The sequence below is a fragment of the Anomaloglossus baeobatrachus genome, chromosome 2 (genome assembly GCF_048569485.1).
Source record: "Anomaloglossus baeobatrachus isolate aAnoBae1 chromosome 2, aAnoBae1.hap1, whole genome shotgun sequence".
In the NCBI taxonomy this organism is placed as follows: domain Eukaryota; kingdom Metazoa; phylum Chordata; class Amphibia; order Anura; family Aromobatidae; genus Anomaloglossus; species Anomaloglossus baeobatrachus.
Genome location: NC_134354.1, coordinates 429,066,162 through 429,086,701, shown reverse-complemented (window position 1 = coordinate 429,086,701; position 20,540 = coordinate 429,066,162). Strand labels below are relative to the sequence as shown.

The 20,540-nt window shown below is 48.3% G+C and overlaps 1 protein-coding gene across 1 annotated transcript in view; it reads right to left on the bottom strand.

Moving 5' to 3' along the window:
- The window catches only part of INTS2 (integrator complex subunit 2), a 213,802-nt gene that overhangs the window by 151,644 nt on the left and 41,618 nt on the right, over positions 1–20,540 (bottom strand). Inside the window, exons 6-9 of the mRNA XM_075336236.1 lie at positions 18,548–18,678; positions 17,414–17,587; positions 17,085–17,305; positions 16,245–16,370 (exon numbers count right to left, since the gene is read on the bottom strand). Of these exons, the coding sequence (XP_075192351.1) occupies positions 16,245–16,370; positions 17,085–17,305; positions 17,414–17,587; positions 18,548–18,678 (652 nt within the window). The remainder of the gene's footprint in view (positions 1–16,244; positions 16,371–17,084; positions 17,306–17,413; positions 17,588–18,547; positions 18,679–20,540) is intronic.

Here is a 20,540-nt window from a genome sequence, read left to right as displayed (position 1 = left end):
GCATTGTGGGCCGGAATGACTTCCGGTGTGACGTCAGACGAGTTTTACGGCCGGAAGTCACACACACGCGACCGAGCGTGTGATCACTGACTCAGGGAGGTTTCCATGGGTGGAGCGCATTTGCGCTCCATCTGATGTTTTACTTCCGGTCTGACGTCAGGGACCCTGGGTATTGTGGGCCGGAATGACTTCCGGTCTGACGTCAGACGAGATTTACGGCCGGAAGTCACATACACGCGATGGAGCGTGAGATTACACTGGGGACCCAGGGCATTGTGGGCCACACTCACTTCCTGTGGGACGCCGGAGATCGCCACCGGAAGTATCTATATGCGATTTGGCGCGAGTTTTAAAAGACTCGGGGACGGTAAGCTTCCTGGAGGCGGGGCGATATAGGGTAATGGAGTTTATTTAAGAACAGGTGGACTAGGGAATGGTGTGGCATTATCCCTGACACCACCAATGAGACCGGACCTTGATTGTATGGTCCTAAGTGAAACTATTGGGCACGATATCACCCGGATCTCCACTGTGTGACCGGCATGAGGATTCAACATTTGAATATCCTGTGTATCACCCGGATCTCCACTGTGTGACCGGCATGAGGATTCAACATTTGAATATCCTTTGAATATTGGAACATCTCCTGATGAACCCCCAAACATCTTGAGGGAGAAACGCGTTGAGATGAGATGGGACCCTCATTTGTGATGGGATAAGTACTATTTATAATTTTAATGTAATGTACAGCTATTATGGTACTGCAACCTTAAATTTATGTGCATGAGTATTGGTATGAGATATTTTTCTCTAACACCATTATAGTTGGTACTCTTTTTGACTGTAGAGAGCAGTTATTAGACAAATACATGATCTGCACAATATATTTACACATTGTGTATGGTGATGGTGATAGTGTATGTGGAGTGGAGGGTCAGTAAGGGACAGCCGCCGAGGAGCGGGGGCACCAAGTAAGCTAGGGTGTTTAACACTCCGCTGGTAGGTAGGGGATAAGTATAGGGTCAGCATTAGGTGACCCCTACCCCTGCCAAACTTTATCCTGAAAACACCATTGATATGCTCGGCGCACTGGTCCCTTTCACCTTTCTTCCACCTGTGTAATTTGTGGCTAAAATATATGTGACTGCACTGACAGTTTTTAGTAAGTTGACTGAATAAAGATTTGATATTTTAAATAGGGATTTTTTCTTTTTGGTTTGGCATGTGTGGATGTGTGCCTCCTGAACACAAAGCATTGAACTGGCTATATTTGGTTATCCAGGGGGTGTATATGCTCGGAGGGAGGAGCTACACTTTTTAGTGTAGTACTTTGTGTGTCCTCCGGAGGCAGAAGCTATACACCCATGGTCTGGGTCTCCCATAGGAACGATGAAGAAATAATTAATAAATAACATTTCCCACATGTCTACTTTACGTCAGAACAATTTTGGGGAAAAAAAAAAATTAAGGCAGTTATAGGGGTTTAACATTTATGAGCAATTTATCATTTTTACAACAAAATTTACAAAGCCACTTTTTTTTAGGGACCACATCACATTTGAAGCGATTTTGAAAGGTCTACATGACACAAAACACCCAAAAGTGACACCATTCCAAAAACTGCACCCCTCAGGCTACTCAAAACCAAATTCAAGAAGGTTATTAACCCTTCAGGTGCTTCACAGTAACTAAAGCAATGTGGAAGGAAAAAATGAATATTTTACACTTTGCAACAAAATTGTTAATTTAGCCTCAAATATTGCATATTCACAAGGGTAGCAGGATTAAATGAACCCCCAAAATTTGTTGGGCAATTTCTTCTGAGCACGCAGATATCTCATATGTGGCGAAAAACCACTGTTTGGGTGCACGGCAGGACTCAGAAGGGAAGGAGCGTCATTTGACTTTTTGAACAGAAAATGAGCTGGAATCGTTTGCTGCACCATGTTGCGTTTGGAGATCCCCTGAGGGGCCGAAACAGTGGAGCTCCCCCACATTTGACCCCATTTTGGAAACTAGACCCCTCATGGAATTTATCTAGATGTTTATTGAGCTCTTTGAACCTCTGGGGGCTTCACAAAAGTTAATAAAGTTCAGCCGTGAAAATAGAAAAAAAAATTTATAGCACGAAATTGTTACTTCAACCAGGTAGCTTTATTTTTCACAAGGGTATCAGGAAAAATTGCACCATAAAATGTATGGTGCAATTTCTCCTGAGTACACAGATACCTCATATGTGGTGGAAATCAAATGTTTGGGCGCACAGCAGGGCTCGGAATGCAAGGAGCATCATTTGACTTTTCAAACGCAAAATTGTCTGTAATAATTAGCGTTTTCCATGTTGTGTTTGGAGAGCCCCTGAGGTGCCGAAACAGTGGAGCTCCCCCACATGTGACCCCATTTTGGAAACTAGACTCCCATGGCATTAAAAAAAAAAAAAAAAAGAAAAAAAAAATCAGGGCGCATGCACGGATGTTCTGCAAAAAGGGGGGGGGGGGCTAGGTGGGATGAAAAAAGAAGTCCTGTCCAAAGTCGAGTATGACTGCATGACAATTGCTGATCAGGTACCTAATTGTTCAAGCTTTTTTTTTTTTATTTGGGGTGCACAAAAAAAAAAAAAAAAAGCAAAAACTCGGGCAACAATTACGTACCTGATCAGCCAATCACGTAGCTGATCAGCACTTGGCGGCAAGCAGGTGGGGGAGGAGGCGGGGAGAAGGAGTGGGAGATGCGATTGGGGATAGTTAGAAAAGAGCAACGAACAATACTTACAGGATGGAGCAGAACAGCGGAATATAAAGGGAGCATCTGTGAATGTGAGACGGCGGCGGCTGGGATAGGGTGGCGGCAGATGGGAGAGGGCGGAGTGGATGCAGGAGCGGCGGAGGATGGGGGGAAGGGGGGGATAGAGGGAAAGGGGAGTGGGAGGTGAGATTAGGGATAGTTTTTTTTTTTTTAAATCAGATACTTTTTTATTAAAACAGAATACATACAACAGAATAACAAATCGGCATCCAAATTAAATTTATCACATCTATTACCCCTTTAACTGCCCCTCCCGCCCCCCTCCCCCACCCCGGCAGCAACACTTCTCCCCGATACTACATCCCATTTAGTACACACTTAGGATACCCTTCAACTGTAGTATAGCAACCATCCCGTTGTGCAGGAGGAACAACTAGTAACACAAATAAAACAAAACCCACACATCAGAGGTCTCAGACGACTATCCCCGTCCCATATCAGTTTACTGGTCCATCACTCGTCCTATCCGCATTGCAGCCAAGGAAACCATAGCTTCTCAAACATTTTAACATTCCCCCTTCTTTCATACACTCCCTGTTCCAGCTGAAGAATACATTTCACCCTTTTAATGTACTCTCCCCTGGTCGGGGGGTCTTTTTTAATCCAGGACCTGGCGATTAGCTTTCTTGCCGCATATAGCAGCCTAGCAATGACAATTTTCATAGTATTTTCCACCCCAAGCTCCTCAACATATCCCAATAGGCATATCACTGGTTCCCTGGGGAGGACACACCCATATGTTCTTCCTATCTTGTGGATAACCTTAGTCCAAAAGGAGACCAGTCTCGGACAAGACCACATCATGTGAAAAATACCTGCGTCAGATCCCTGACACCTTGGACACTCCGAATTCCTTTTCAACCCCATTTTAAACATCAGTAAGGGAGACCTATAAACCCGGTGAATCACGTATAGGTGAGACAGTCTGGCCGGTTCGCTCATGGAAAGTTTAGGGACATACTCCAGGATACTCTCCCACACCTCCTCCGTTATTGGCCCAACTTCCTCCTCCCATTTAGATTTAGCTTTAATTGGGTAGTCTAAAAGAAAGGTATATAGTATATCTTTATATGTGCCAGAAATAATCCCTTTAGTGCTTCCTCCGCCCTTACACACATACTCCAGTACCAGGTCAGTCTGTATGGCCACACTTTGTTTAGCCGCTTGGGCTGCAATTGCATGTTTTAATTGGCTGTAGTGGAGCCAGCCGGACGCCGGTAACTGAAACTCACTCTGTAACTGCGGGAACGATTTCACAATTCCTCCGTCCAATATCTGATGCATGTATATTACACCCTTGCGTCTCCACTCCTCAATATTCCCCATTTTCTGAATCTCGGGGAGATTACTGTTATCCCAGATAGGTGTAAACTTAGTTAACCGGGTCACCCCTCTCACCCTTTTCAGCCTATCCCAGGTCTTATTTATAAGTGCCATTGTAGGAGATGTTCTACCCAGGAGCCCCACCGCACCATCCTCTAGTCCCATTACCAATGGACTTCTACCCACTATGTATTCCAGTACTTCTTTAATGCCCCCATCTTTCTCTCGATCAGACCAACCCCTGAGGTGTTGACATTGCGCCGCTATATAATACAATTCCGGATTTGGGATTGCTAGACCCCCCTCATCCTTCGGCCTTTGTAAAGTCTCTAATCGCACCCTAGGCTGCTTTTTACCCCACACCAGGTCCCTAAACAGCGAGTTTATCCCTTTAAATCTTTTCCTTGAAATACAAACAGGGACATTGTGCAGTATGTATAGGAGTTTAGGCATTACTACCATCTTTAGCAAATTAACCCTTCCAACAACTGACAAATGTAGCTTGTTCCAGGCATCCACCTTGACTCTCAATTTTTTAAGGAGAGGCCATAAGTTCACCTGTATGTATTTGTCTACAGGCAGAGATATCTGGATACCTAGATATTTAAATTCGTCCACATTCTTCAATTTGTTAGCCCCAGTATCCTCATTTGTCCAGGCTACTTCCCCATCCACTTTAAAGAGGCTTGATTTAGACCAATTAATGGTCAGTCCCGAAACTTCTCCAAATCTCTCTATTATCCGCATGGCATGATCCAATGAGGCTGATGGATCCCCCAAGAAAAGTAATAAATCGTCAGCATAAAGAGCTATTTTCTCCTCTAAATGCCCATACTTAAATCCATGGATCTCCTTTGATTTCCTAATGGCCGCCGCCAGAGGCTCTATTGCAATAGCAAATAGGAGCGGCGATAGTGGGCAGCCCTGTCTCGTTCCCCGGTGCAACTCAAACGCTGTGGAGGTCATACCGTTAACTCTAACTTTAGCAGTAGGCCTATTATACAACAGCTGCACCCACTTTACAAACCGTGGGCCAAAACCCATATGCTGCAACACTTTCCACAGATACCCCCACTCAACACTATCGAACGCTTTCTGGGCATCTAGCGAAGCGATCACCCTCCGGCCAGGGTTGTCAGGCGGCAACTGTAGATTAAGATATAATCTCCTGATATTAGCAGCTGTTGACCTATTGGCCATGAACCCTGATTGGTCCATATGTATTAGGTTAGATATAACTCCAGTCAGCCGGTTTGACAACACCTTAGCCAGAAGCTTCACGTCCGCTGTTAATAACGAGATGGGTCTATAGGAGTCTGGAAGCCTCGGATTTTTATCCTCCTTAGGAATTACCACTATTATTGCTTCTCTCATAGATTCAGGCAATACACCCTCCCCCTCCGCCACCTCAAAAACTTTCAATAGTTTGGGTAGTAGGATTTCTTCTAACTGTTTATAAATTTCAACTGGTAGCCCGTCTGCTCCCGGTGCCTTGTCATTGCTCATGCCATGCAGAGCGTCCTCCAGTTCATCAATAGTAATAGGTGACTCCAGTTTATCTCTATCCACCACAGACAACACCGGAAGCTCACCTCGCTCAAGAAACGAGTCCACCTCTTCCACCCTCATCTCTCCGCTAGAAGAATATAGCGTGCGATAGAAATCTTTAAAGACCCCAAGGATCTCCTCAACCTCAGTGACCTGTGTCCCCTCCACCGTGTCCATACCATGCACAAATGAGCTACTCCTTTGAGCTGCAGCTATGACCAATAATAGATGACCAACTTTTTCCCCCTCCTCATAAAAATGCAATTTTTGGAATGCCTGCTTCCTTACCGCCTTCTCCAAAAGCATCTCATTAACCTGTTCATGCGCCTGCCTAAGATTTTGCTTCGCGTCCGTAGTAGTACTCCGGATTGCTTCCAGCTCTGCCTTATCTAAGGCCTCCAGGCTATCTTTCTCATCCTGCCTCGTCTGTGTTTTACGTCTACAGATATCCCTGAACAGGAGCCCCCTGAGGTATGCCTTCATCGCATCCCATACCACCAGCGGACCAGTGCTACCCTCGTTGTGGATAAAGAAATCCCCAAGATCCCGTTCTATATTCCCCATATTAATATGACGGATCCATGCTGGATGAAGCTTCCACTCTCCCCTCCTTCCCCCTGTCAGGGTCCCCCGTCGTATGGACACTAGAATTGGGCTATGATCTGAAATCACTCTTGTCAGATATTGCACGTCGCTTATCATTGCATCCATCAGATCACTAGCTAGAGCCATGTCAATGCGGGACAGAGTGTTATGCGAAGCCGAATAACAAGAGAAGCAGGATACCCTCCCATTCCTCACTCGCCAGGCATCCACCATTCCAAGTTCCCCAATAAGAGTGCCAAACGAAGTCATCCAACTATCCTGAATACCTGGAGGTCTACTACTCCTATCCCAGTACAGATCTATCACATTATTGAAGTCCCCCACCAGTAAAAAAGGGATTACTCCCCCCTTCTCAGAGAACTCCCTTATCTCCCTTAGTTTGGTGCACTTATATGGAGGTGGTATATATATTGCAGCTATACACATGAGTCTGCCAAATATTTTACACTTGACGGCCACACACTGTCCCTCTTTATCCACATACACTTCTATCTCTTCATATTGCACAGAGTTATGGATCAGCAGTGATACACCCCTTGCATAGTTGGAAAAGGTGGAGTGATAGGCCTTCTGCACCCATCTCCTATTTAAAACATGTGTTGTCTCCTTTGTGAGATGCGTTTCTAGTAGACATATTACTGACGGGTTCTGGTCTTGAACATATTTAATTAATGCCGCTCTCCTAGTCCTATCTGATAACCCTCTAATATTCCAACTCAACACCTTAATTCTATCCCCCATTATCCCACCCAGTAAAACCATCAAACCTTGTAGTATCTCCCCATGCTGCCTCCACCCTAACCCTTTCCCCCCTCCCCCCTGCTAACCTCCCCTCCTGCTTCCTACCACTTCATGTTTTTGAGTACTCCCGTGAAGCATCGGGTTTTCCAAACCTGGTCCATAATCCCTACTAAATTCCCCCCTACCTCCCTCGCCCTCCCCTCTTAGACACATTTTAAAACTCGTCCCTTTTCCAACAATTCTCCACTCCCACCCTGTCTATGTATAATCATATTCCACTCAAACAATATAACAGTAAAATGGCGAACAGTAATTAAACTGGAATCTCAAATTGTAAATACCACCACCGCGCCTAATTAGGCAGTCCCCATGTCCTGCGAAGCTCACATCAAACCCTTCGCATTCCCCCTGCATACTACCTCAATCCCAAAGGGAAGGAGGAAAAAGAAAAAAAAGGGGAGAAGAAGGGAATTTTGTTTACTTACCGTAAATTCCTTTTCTTCTAGCTCCAATTGGGAGACCCAGACAATTGGGTTGTATAGCTATGCCTCCGGAGGCCACACAAAGCATTACACTAAAAGTGTAAAGCCCCTCCCCTTCTGCCTATACACCCCCCGTGCTCACGGGCTCCTCAGTTTTGGTGCAAAAGCAAGAAGGAGGCAAAAAATTATAATTGGTTTAAAGTAAATTCAATCCGAAGGAATATCGGAGAACTGAAACCATTCAACATGAACAACATGTGTACACAAAAAACAGGGGCGGGTGCTGGGTCTCCCAATTGGAGCTAGAAGAAAAAGGAATTTACGGTAAGTAAACAAAATTCCCTTCTTCTTTGTCGCTCCATTGGGAGACCCAGACAATTGGGACGTCCAAAAGCAGTCCCTGGGTGGGTAAATAATACCTCAGAATAGAGCCGCAACCGGCTCCGTCCTACAGGTGGGCAACCGCCGCCTGAAGGACTCGCCTACCTAGGCTGGCATCTGCCGAAGCATAGGTATGCACCTGATAGTGTTTCGTGAAAGTGTGCAGGCTCGACCAGGTAGCCGCCTGACACACCTGCTGAGCCGTAGCCTGGTGCCGCAAAGCCCAGGACGCTCCCACGGCCCTGGTAGAATGGGCCTTCAGCCCTGAGGGAACCGGAAGCCCGGAGGAACGATAAGCCTCGAGAATTGGTTCCTTGATCCACCGAGCCAGGGTTGATTTGGAAGCTTGTGTCCCTTTACGCTGGCCAGCGACAAGGGCAAAGAGTGCATCCGAGCGGCGCAGGGGCGCCGTACGAGAAATGTAGATTCTGAGTGCTCTCACCAGATCTAACAAGTGCAAATCCTTTTCACATTGGTGAACTGGATGAGGACAGAAAGAGGGTAAGGAGATATCCTGATTGAGATGAAAGGGGGATACCACCTTAGGGAGAAATTCCGGAACCGGACGCAGAACCACCTTGTCCTGGTGAAACACCAGGAAGGGGGCTTTGCATGACAGCGCTGCTAGCTCAGACACTCTCCGAAGTGATGTGACTGCCACTAGGAAGACCACCTTCTGTGAAAGGCGTGACAGAGAGACATCCCTCATTGGCTCGAACGGTGGTTTCTGAAGAACCATCAGAACCCTGTTCAGATCCCAGGGTTCTAACGGACGCTTGTAAGGAGGGACGATGTGACAAACCCCCTGCAGGAACGTGCGTACCTGTGGAAGTCTGGCTAGGCGCTTCTGAAAAAAGACAGAGCGCGGAGACTTGTCCCTTAAGAGAGCCCAGTGACAAACCCTTTTCTAATCCGGATTGAAGGAAGGACAGAAAAGTGGGCAAGGTAAACGGCCAGGGAGAAACACCCTGAGCAGAGCACCACGACAGGAATATTTTCCACGTCCTGTGGTAGATCTTGGCGGACGTTGGTTTCCTAGCCTGTCTCATGGTGGCAATGACCTCTTGAGATAATCCTGAAGACGCTAGGATCCAGGACTCAATGGCCACACAGTCAGGTTCAGGGCCGCAGAATTCAGATGGAAAAACGGCCCTTGAGACAGCAAGTCTGGTCGGTCTGGGAGTGCCCACGGTTGGCCGACCGTGAGATGCCACAGATCCGGGTACCACGACCTCCTCGGCCAGTCTGGAGCGACGAGGATGGCGCGACGGCAGTCGGCCCTGATCTTGCGTAACACTCTGGGCAACAGTGCCAGAGGAGGAAACACATAAGGGAGTTGAAACTGCGACCAATCCTGAACTAAGGCGTCTGCCGCCAGAACTCTGTGATCTTGAGACCGTGCCATGAACGTCGGGACCTTGTTGTTGTGCCGGGACGCCATTAGGTCGACGTCCGGCATGCCCCAGCGGCAACAGATCTCCTGAAACACGTCCGGGTGAAGGGACCATTCCCCTGCGTCCATGCCCTGGCGACTGAGAAAGTCTGCTTCCCAGTTTTCCACGCCTGGGATGTGAACTGCGGATATGGTGGAGGCTGTGGCTTCCACCCACAGCAGAATCCGCCGAACTTCCTGGAAGGCTTGCCGACTGCGTGTCCCGCCTTGGTGGTTGATGTATGCCACCGCTGTGGAGTTGTCCGACTGAATTCGGATCTGTTTGCCTTCCAGCCACGGCTGGAACGCCTTTAGGGCAAGATACACTGCCCTTATCTCCAGAACATTGATCTGAAGGGAGGACTCTGGCTGAGTCCAAGTCCCCTGAGCCCTGTGGTGGAGAAAGACCGCTCCCCACCCTGACAGGCTCGCGTCCGTCGTGACCACAGCCCAGGATGGGGGCAGGAAGGATTTTCCCTTCGACAGAGAAGTGGGAAGAAGCCACCACTAAAGGGAAGCTTTGGCTGCCCGAGAAAGGGAGACGTTCCTGTCGAGGGACGTCGACTTCCTGTCCCATTTGCGGAGAATGTCCCATTGAAGTGGGCGCAGATGAAACTGCGCAAAAGGAACTGCCTCCATTGCTGCCACCATCTTCCCTAGGAAGTGCATGAGGCGCCTCAGGGGGTGTGACTGACCATGAAGGAGAGATTGCACCCCTGTCTGTAGTGAACGCTGTTTGTTCAGCGGAAGCTTCACTATCGCTGAGAGAGTATGAAACTCCATGCCAAGATATGTCAGTGATTGGGCCGGTGTCAGATTTGACTTTGGAAAATTGATGATCCACCCGAAACTCTGGAGAGTTTCCAGAGCAATGTCCAGGCTGTGTTGGCATGCCCCTTGAGAGGGTGCCTTGACAAGTAGATCGTCTAAGTAAGGGATCACCGAGTGTCCCTGAGAGTGTAGAATTGCCACCACTGTTGCCATGACCTTGGTGAAGACCCGTGGGGCTGTTGCCAGGCCAAAAGGTAGTGCCACGAACTGAAGGTGTTCGTCCCCTATGGCGAAGCGCAGGAAGCGCTGATGCTCTGGCGCAATCGGTACGTGGAGATAAGCATCTTTGATGTCTATTGATGCCAGGAAATCTCCTTGGGACATGGAGGCGATGACGGAGCGAAGCGATTCCATCCGGAACCGCCTGGTTTTCACATGCTTGTTGAGCAGCTTTAGGTCCAGAACGGGACGGAAGGATCAGTCCTTTTTTGGCACCACGAACAAGTTGGAGTAAAAACCGTGACCCCGTTGCTGAAGAGGAACCGGGATCACCACTCCTTCCGCCTTCAGAGTGCCCACCGCCTGCATAAGAGCCTCGGCTCTGTCGGGGGGTGGAGATGTTCTGAAGAAACGAGTCGGAGGACGAGAGTTGAACTCTATCCTGTAACCGTGAGATAGAATGTCTCTCACCCATCGGTCTTTTACTTGTGGCAGCCAGGTGTCGCAAAAGCGGGAGAGCCTGCCACCGACCGAGGATACGGTTTGAGGGGGCCGAAAGTCATGAGGAGGCCGCTTTAGGAGCGGTTCCTCCGGCGGTCTTTTTAGGACGTGACTTAGACCGCCATGCATCGGAGTTCCTCTGATCTTTCTGAGGCCTTTTGGACGAGGAAAATTGAGATCTGCCCGCGGTCCGAAAGGACCGAAACCTCGATTGTACCTTCCGTGGTTGAGGTCTGTTTGGTTTGGACTGGGGTAAGGATGAATCCTTTCCCTTGGATTGTTTAATGATTTCATCCAATCGCTCACCAAACAAGCGGTCGCCAGCCAATGGCAAACCGGTTAAGAACTTTTTGGAAGCAGAGTCTGCCTTCCATTCACGTAGCCACATGGCCCTGCGGAGTACCACCGAGTTGGCGGATGCCACCGCCGTACGGCTCGCAGAGTCCAGGATAGCATTAATGGCGTAGGACGCAAACGCCGACGCCTGATTGGTGAAGGACACCACTTGCGGGGCAGATGTACGTGTTACAGCATTAATCTGCGCCTGACAAGCTGAGATAGCTTGGAGTGCCCATACGGCTGCGAATGCTGGTGCAAAAGACGCTCCTATAGCTTCATAGATGGATTTCAACCATAGTTCCATCTGTCTGTCAGTGGCATCTTTGAGTGAAGCCCCGTCTTCCACTGCAACTATGGATCTAGCCGCCAGTCTGGAGATTGGAGGATCCACCTTAGGACACTGAGTCCAGCCCTTGACAACCTCGGGGGGGAAGGGATAACGTGTGTCCTTAAGGCGCTTGGAAAAAACGCTTGTCTGGACAGTCTCGGTTTTTCTGGATTGCCTCTCTGAAGTCAGAGTGATCCAGAAACATATTTAATGTACGCTTTGGAAACCTGAAACGGAATTTCTCCTGAGAAGCAGACTCCTCAATTGGAGGAGCTGGGGGAGAAATATCCAACACCTGATTGATGGTCGCTATAAGGTCATTCACTACTGCGTCACCTTCAGGTGTATCTAGGTTGAGAGCGGCTTCAGGATCAGAATCCTGATCTGATACCTCCGCTTCATCCTCCAGAGAGTCCCCCTGCTGGGACCCTGAACAGTGTGATGAAGTGGAGGGAATTTCCCAGCGACCCCGCTTGGGCGGCCGGGGACTGCGGTCCGTGTCAGAAACCTCACCCTGGAACCTGTGGGTTACCCCCGGGGCACATTGCTGTTCCAATTGAGGGGGACCTGGGGTCAAGGATTGGACAGTGTCTGGGGCCTGAATCACCGGTCTGGACTGCAATGCTTCCAGTATTTTAGCAGACCATTTATCCATAGTCTCAGACAGTTTGTCAGCAAAGGCTGCAAACTCCGTCCCTGTCACCTGGACAGTGGTAGCAGGTGGATCCACCTGGGCCACCTGCAGCAGAGGCTCCGGCTGAGTAAGTGCCCCAGGGGCCGAGCATTGCACACAATGAGGGTCAGTGGAACCTGCCGGTAGTACAGCTGTACATGAGGTACAGTTTGCAAAGTACGCCTGTGCTTTGGCACCCTTGCTTTTTGCAGATGACATGTTGTCTCCTCTGAGAACAACCAGGAGGGTATATAGCCAAAAATCAAGCAGAGCGACCGTACAGTGCAATGTATAGCCTATAAGCCTATATATATATATATATATATATATATATATATATATATATATATATATATATATATATATATATATATATATATATATATATATATATATATATATATATATATATATATATATATATATATATATATACACATACACACTTCGGTACTCAGTGGGGCCAGCACCACAGGTGCTGCTTACCGACCGCTCAGAGCGGTTGTGTGGTCACCAGATTCCCTGCCTGGGTCTCCCTGTGTTGTCTCTCCTCTCCAGCGTCTGAATCGCCGACAGGAATGGCTGCCGGCGTTCTGTGGGAAGGAGGAGACTGTGGGCGTGCCCAAGAAAAGTGCGGGAATCCAGTGCCCCACTGTACTGATTGAGGAGGGCGGAGGATACTAATGTATGCTCCAGCCCTCCTCTGACGATCCGTGCAGCGTCCCGCCCCTCCCCTGACTGGCAGGCCTGTGGGCGGGAAAGAACGACACTAGGCCGCAGAAGCCGGGGACTAAAGTTATAAGCGCGGCCGGCAATAAGCGCGGCCGCGCGGTGGTCCCCCGGCGCTAACACCTCCAGCAGTGCCGGAAAGTGTCTGGCACTAATGTCCGGCGCACTAACACACCCAGCCGTGCTGGAAAGTGTCTGGCCCAAGCGCTCCATGCCCGGCGCACTAACACACCCAGCAGAGCTGGAAGTGTGTGGCACAAACGCTCCATGTCCGGCGCACTAACACACCCAGCAGAGCTGGAAAGTGTCTGGCACAAGCACTCCATGCCCGGCGCACTAACACACCCAGCAGTGCTGTAATGTGTATGGCACCAGCGCTCCATGCGCGGTCCCCACGGGGACACAGAGTACCTCAAAGTAGCAGGGCCTTGTCCCTGACGATACTCGGCTCCTTGTCCAGCAGAATCCCCAGGGGCTGTGGATGGAGCACGGTCTCAGTGCCTGGAGACCGATTAGGATCCCACTTCACCCAGAGCCCTAAAGGGGATGGGGAAGGAAAACAGCATGTGGGCTCCAGCCTCCGTACCCGCAATGGATACCTCAACCTTAACAACACCGCCGACAAGAGTGGGGTGAGAAGGGAGCATGCTGGGGGCCCTGTTATGGGCCCTCTTTTCTTCCATCCGACATAGTCAGCAGCTGCTGCTGACTAAGCTGTGGAGCTATGCGTGGATGTCTGCCTCCTTCGCACAAAGCAATGAAACTGAGGAGCCCGTGAGCACGGGGGGTGTATAGGCAGAAGGGGAGGGGCTTTACACTTTTAGTGTAATGCTTTGTGTGGCCTCCGGAGGCATAGCTATACAACCCAATTGTCTGGGTCTCCCAATGGAGCGACAAAGAAAAAAATGAAAAAACAAGAAGGGTCCCCTGTAAGCTCCTAAGGATGTTGTAGAGCCTCAGCCGGCCTTCTCCAACACACTGCAGATTCAGACAGTCAGCTCATTCCTTCAAACGGATCCGCTTTTCGTTTGCGTCCAACCACTGCATGGCTTCCTCCGGAGTTGTAAAAAAGTGCACCCGCTCCAACGCCATCACTCTTAGCTTTGCCGGGAACATCATTGAGTATTGCACCCCCATCTCTCGCAGGCGCCTCTTTACTCCTGTAAAAGTCATACGTAGCTTTTGAACAGAAATGGAGTAGTCCGGGTATATGGAAATTCTCTGGCCGTCAATCATAAGATCCTCCATGTCTCTTGCCTTTCGCAGTATAGTGTCCCTGTCTCTGTAGTTGAGGAGCTTGGCTAGCATAGTGCGAGGGCCCCTGCCTGCTGGTTGTGGCTGCATCGGGACTCTGTGTGCACGTTCCACGGCATAGAGCTTGGATAAGACATTAGCACCCATTTTCCCCCTGAGCCAGTCTTCTACATATTCAGTGGGGTTTCTTCCTTCCGCTTTCTCAGGGATGCCGACAATTCGGATGTTATTTCTTCTAGAGCGGTTCTCTAAATCATCATTTTTTGCCGTGATTTCAGCTATCTGCTGTGCAAATGTTTTTTCAGACTTTTGTAGTTTTGTAATATGATCCTCTATTATCCCCACTCTCTCCTCCACAGCTCCTGTTCTCAGATCGGCTTTCTTGAGGTCTTTCTTAATGTCAGCAACCTCTGCCTGTAATCCCTTAACTTGCTTTGTCAGGGAAGTCAGAGCTTCTTTACAAAAAGACACCACTGCAAAAATGTCCTTTAAAGTGGGGTTTTCTGGAGCCTCCTCTGCACTATGTGCTTCCTCCACTTCTCCCGTCTTATCTTGCTGCTTTTCACCATTCCCCATATCATCAGAGCTGGTATTGTCTTCTCCCTCCTCTCCTTCCTCACCTCTGTTATCTATATGCTGATGTGATTTCTCTGAAGTCCAGGCAAATTTCTCCAGCCTTGCCACGATCTGCATCCTCTCCTGACAGGCTGCATTAACTTTCTCAGCTTCCTGCCTTATCATGGCACCATCTTGAGAGCTGGGGACTTTCCCGCCTCCATTATCTGTTTGGCTGCGACGGACCATGGCACTCTGCATCCACCAGACTCACCCCAGACAAGTCCTCACCACCTTATCTTCCTGACAGCCGGCTGAGGCAGCGATAACAGCGGTATTCAGGGATTTATCAAGGGTGTTTGCAGGAGAGCTCCACAAACACGTCTCTTCACATTGCCGTCCAGGCCACGCCCCGAGATTAGGGATAGTTACCTTACAGGATGGATCTAGGCAGCAGCATCACAGGAGATGAAGGGGGCAGCAGATCGGGGAGAGTGAGAGGGAGCGCACAGATCACGGGGGTGACAAGTGAGGGAGCGCACATCACGGGGGTGACAAGTGAGGGAGCGGGCACCACATAACGGAGGGGAGGGGGTGGGCAGCAAATAACGAAGGGGAGGGGGCGGGCAGCACATAACAGAGGGGAGGGGCGGGCAGCAAATAACGGAGGGAAAGGGGGCGGGCAGCAAATAACGGAGGGAAAGGGGGCGGGCAGCAAATAATGGAGGGAAAGGGGGCGGGCAGCCGATCACGAGGGAAAGGGGGCGGGTAGCCGATTACGGGGGTGAGAGGTGGAGGTGCGGGCAGCAGATCGGGGAGAGCGGTGGCAGATTGAGAGGGCGGCGGCGGATCGGGAGGCTTTTCGCCGGTTTGATATACAGTATAATGGCAGTGCGGCAACTTCCGGGTCCCATGCTCCGGTCGCATAACAGCATGGGACCGGAGCTTGTCGCCCTGCCATTGCACTGTATACACTCACTGTACTAGCGTGCTGCAGAAGCGACAAGTGAAGCTGAGGGGGGCGGTCACCGGCAACAGGTCCACTGTGATTGGAGAGATCGGTCACAAGGCCGATCTCTCCAATCAAAGCTGCTGGAGCTGGGGGGAGGGTGATCCAGTGAGGTCACCCAGCTCCAGCCAATGGCCAGTGCTACAGCTGCACTGGTCAGGGCTGGATTTCAATGTTTCAGCCACTTTCAATGGCTGGAACATTACAGTGGCTGTGATTGGCTGACGAACGCCGCTCAACCAATCACAACCTCCGTAGGTCCGGGAGGATTCACCACCCCTCCTGAAGGCAGGTACAGGTCCCCTCCTCCCCGAATCTGCGGTTTGTGCGAACCGATCGCAGTTACCGGGGGCTCCAGTGCCGCGATTTCGCCATGACGGAAAGATCCGTCATTGGTCTTTAAGTACCAGGGCACCATGACGGATCTTTCCATCCATGGTCGTGAAGGGGTTAACCTTTCAAATACCTTAACATGCACGCCAATAGTGATTACTGGAAGACTTCACATTGCCAAAAAATAACACTATGAAAGGAATTATACAACTCACCTTACTAATGTGGAAAATGCCAGCAACATGCAGAATGAAAGGGAGACAAAGCGCACCCCACCAGGAGTTGCAGGTGGACGGCTGGTCATGAGCTGAAGTACCTGCTCAGCTTCTTCATCTGTTGGCCTAAAGTAAAACACAAATACAGAATGGCTGAGGAGCGTACAGGCGACTTCCAACCATCATGCTCTATTTAGGTCAATTTCACACGTTTGTGAAACACGGACCGTGCCCGCATGGTAATAACGAGTGCAGAGTCTCCTGACCTGAACTAACTGACTCATAGGCACTGTAAGAGGCAATTAGCTCAGATAAGAAGACATGGCAGTAGGGTTGGGTACTGTGATCTGAGCACAGTCAGTGTTTTACAGATGCGCCAAACAAGCCTTACAGAGACATTATCTATAAGATGACTCTCTCTATATCCAATCTGTATAGTTTTACATGGATCTAAGATTTCATAATTTTGTGCCCCTTTCCAAGTCTCTTATTTTTATTTATTTTAGGTATAATAGGATAGATGCAAAGACTAGGGAAAAAAAATGAATGAAAAGTATCAATTATTTACGAAAATATCTCCATAACCAACGACTTACGGCTTTAAACATGCATGAAGCTTCTGGTATATGGTACTTGCATACCTTTCTTATATACTGCACATATAACAGGGTTATTAGTTGGCTGAAAACATTGGTCGGCATAGCTGACATCCTCCTGATCAACATGTTAGGATAATTGTTTGAACTTTATTGACGTGTGCCTTTTTTAACCTCAACTACTATAAAACTATGACCACAGTTTACCAAGTCCCATGTTACAATGCAAGAAATGAGTATTTACTTAAGACCGGCAATTCCCATCAAGGCACAGTATAGGCGAAGCAGGGCACTGGCTTTCACTACATGCTCCTCTTTGAGTCCACAGTAGACAGGTCCTCCAGGCTCAATATCTCCACACTTTGATATCTGTGGTTTTTTCTCAGTTGGAAGAATGCTCATTAGCTCAGAGAGGAGCTGCCGCCTCATCTGCCACAGCACCGAGCTGCTGTTTTCTCGTCTTCTCTAAAGTAAAAAGAGGAATTATTATAGTCAGTACACATTGTAAACGGGATACTATCATGTACTAAATAACTGGAAATTCCTATCTAGAAAAAGACAGTGAGATCTTACCAGTTGACCATTGCGAATAAATGTGCCAAACCAGGTCCTAACTTTTGCATTGGTCCCAAGCAGTAGCCCGCTTACGAAACACACCATGTTGCTCACACCATCATCACCAGCCTCATTTTTGGTATGGTCCAAGGTCAATGCTACACCAAGCCCTGGAAGGTGACATTCTTCTACCTGACAAGTAAAGCACAAACCAAAAATGTTATTATTATCACCCTAGCAAACATGATAACCATTAAGCCCTTCATCCCAGGGAAATTTTCAGTTTTCCATTGTTTCTTTCCCTTTTTCCATGAGCCACGACGTTTTTATTTCTCAGTCAATATAGCCGTATGACGGCTTGGTTTTTTTGGGACGAGTTGTAGCTTTAAATGACACCATTCATTCTGGCCCATACTGTACTTAAAATCAGGAAAAAAAAATAAAATAAATAATTCTGGGGTTTTGATTTTTTTGCTATGCCGTTCACTGATCAGATTAATTTATTTTAGATTTTCATAGACCGGGCATTTCTGAACATAGCGATACTAAATACTGTATGTGTATTTTTGTTTTATTTTTAATGGGGTAAACAGGGGGTGATGTGAACGTGTGGGTTTGTTTTGTTTTTTTATATTTTTTTAAACTTTATTTAAATAGTCCTCTTAAGGGACTTGAAGTTACGATAGTCTGATCGCTTGTGCCCTACAGATATGTGCATTAGCACTGCTCTGTATAGCAGAAATCATAATCATCTATGAATGCCAGCTCACAGCTGGTATTCACAGGAGTGTCGGCATTACAGTGACAGGGGTCATCCGCTGACTCACAGTTGTCATGACAACCCATCGGCGCCCCATGATCACATGATGGGCGGAATTAGTGACGTACTTCCTGTAAGTGTGTGCTGTGTGTGTTAAATGCCGCTGTCCGAGATTTAACTGGTGAACAGCAGCGGGTGGATCTCAGATCCACTCACGGCTGTTAGAGCGACTTCATGGCTGATTAAATCAGTTGTGTCATGTGCAGGGAAAGATGTGGGCACAGCGTATAAGCCCGCATCAAAGACAAGGAAATGGCCGATGACGTAACTATAGGTCATCGGCTGTGAATGGGTTAATGTAAAGAATCAGGGAAATAACCAAAGCTACTTGCCACCATGCCTCGAACTTTCAGCGCTTGCGATGGATTCATCTTGCACAGTTGACGAAGGGCTTCCGTTCTGCGCCTCCCTCCTGTACTTTCTTCATCTTGGCGCTCTCCGTTTTTTATCAAGCTCCTACAAACTATACAAAATATAATGAGTGTTTAATGATTTAATAGTGCTTAGAGTAACGTGTGAAAGAGACAGATGATTATCGTATGTTAGTACTTTAACCATTTTACCCATGCTGCTATATTTGCAGACAAAAATGCAAACTCATCTTGGTACCTGCAGTGTTTCTTTTCAGGTTATAGCAATATTAATAACAATGAGTTAAATGAAGAGGATGAACAATGTACAATTATGAAGCCTTTGCAAAAGATACTCCCACTCGGAGTATTAAGCTTCTATGCAGACCTACGCCTTATGGCAAAAATGTGCCATTTCCTTATTCGCCACTAGGTGGCACTAATTACATAAGAGTCAGTTTTTCCACAGCAACCGATACATACAGTGGGCCGAAGTAAAAGCATTGTTTGCCACCTAAAAGGAAGGTCATCAGAAAATGTTCTATTGTTTAACACAAGTTTTTATGTAAAACATTCTTTAAATAATCCTAAGTCAATTTTTTAAATCATCTAAAAGAATTTAATACTAAAATCTGGCAGCTTTCACACTGAGAATAAAGGCCCTGTTACACGCAACTATTTCAAAAGACTGACCTGCACATCCTACAAGTGTGTATAGGTGCCAGCTGAAAAAACCTAGCAAATACAAAATGGATACAGCCGCACACTAAATGCCATCAATGTATAAGGGAACTCTGGTACTGCATTACTGCTATATGAAAAAAGAAGGGAATTTTGTTTACTTACCGTAAATTCCTTTTCTTCTAGCTCCTATTGGGAGACCCAGACAATTGGGTGTATAGCTTCTGCCTCCGGAGGCCACACAAAGTATTACACTTAAAAGTGTAACCCCTCCCCTCTGCCTATACACCCTCCCGTGCCTCACGGGCTCCTCAGTTTTGGTGCAAAAGCAGGAAGGAGGAAACTTATAAATGTTCTAAGGTAAATTCAATCCGAAGGATGTTCGGAGAACTGAAAACCATGAACCAAAGGAACAATTCATCAACAACAACGTGTGTACACAAAAGAACAACCAGCCCGAAGGGAACAGGGGCGGGTGCTGGGTCTCCCAATAGGAGCTAGAAGAAAAGGAATTTACGGTAAGTAAACAAAATTCCCTTCTTCTTTGTCGCTCCATTGGGAGACCCAGACAATTGGGACGTCCAAAAGCAGTCCCTGGGTGGGTAAAAGAATACCCCGATAAAAAGAGCCGACAACGGCCCCCTCTTACAGGTGGGCAACCGCCGCCTGAAGGACTCGCCTACCTAGACTGGCATCTGCCGAAGCATAGGTATGCACCTGATAGTGTTTCGTGAAAGTGTGCAGACTAGACCAGGTAGCCGCCTGACACACCTGCTGAGCCGTAGCCCGGTGCCGCAATGCCCAGGACGCACCTACGGCTCTGGTAGAATGGGCTTTCAGCCCTGAAGGAATCGGAAGCCCAGAAGAACGGTAGGCTTCAAAAATCGGTTCCTTGATCCACCGAGCCAAGGTTGACTTGGAAGCCTGCGACCCCTTACGCTGGCCAGCGACAAGGACAAAGAGCGCATCAGAACGGCGCAGTGGCGCCGTGCGAGACACGTAGATCCGGAGTGCTCTCACTAGATCTAACAAGTGCAAATCCTTTTCACATTGGTGAACTGGATGAGGGCAAAATGAAGGTAAGGAGATATCCTGATTGAGATGAAAAGGGGATACCACCTTAGGGAGAAATTCCGGGACCGGACGCAGAACCACCTTATCCTGGTGAAAAACCAGGAAGGGGGCTTTGCATGACAGCGCTGCAAGCTCCGACACTCTCCGGAGTGATGTAACTGCCACTAGAAATGCCACCTTCTGCGAAAGACGTGATAGAGAGACATCCCGCAGCGGCTCG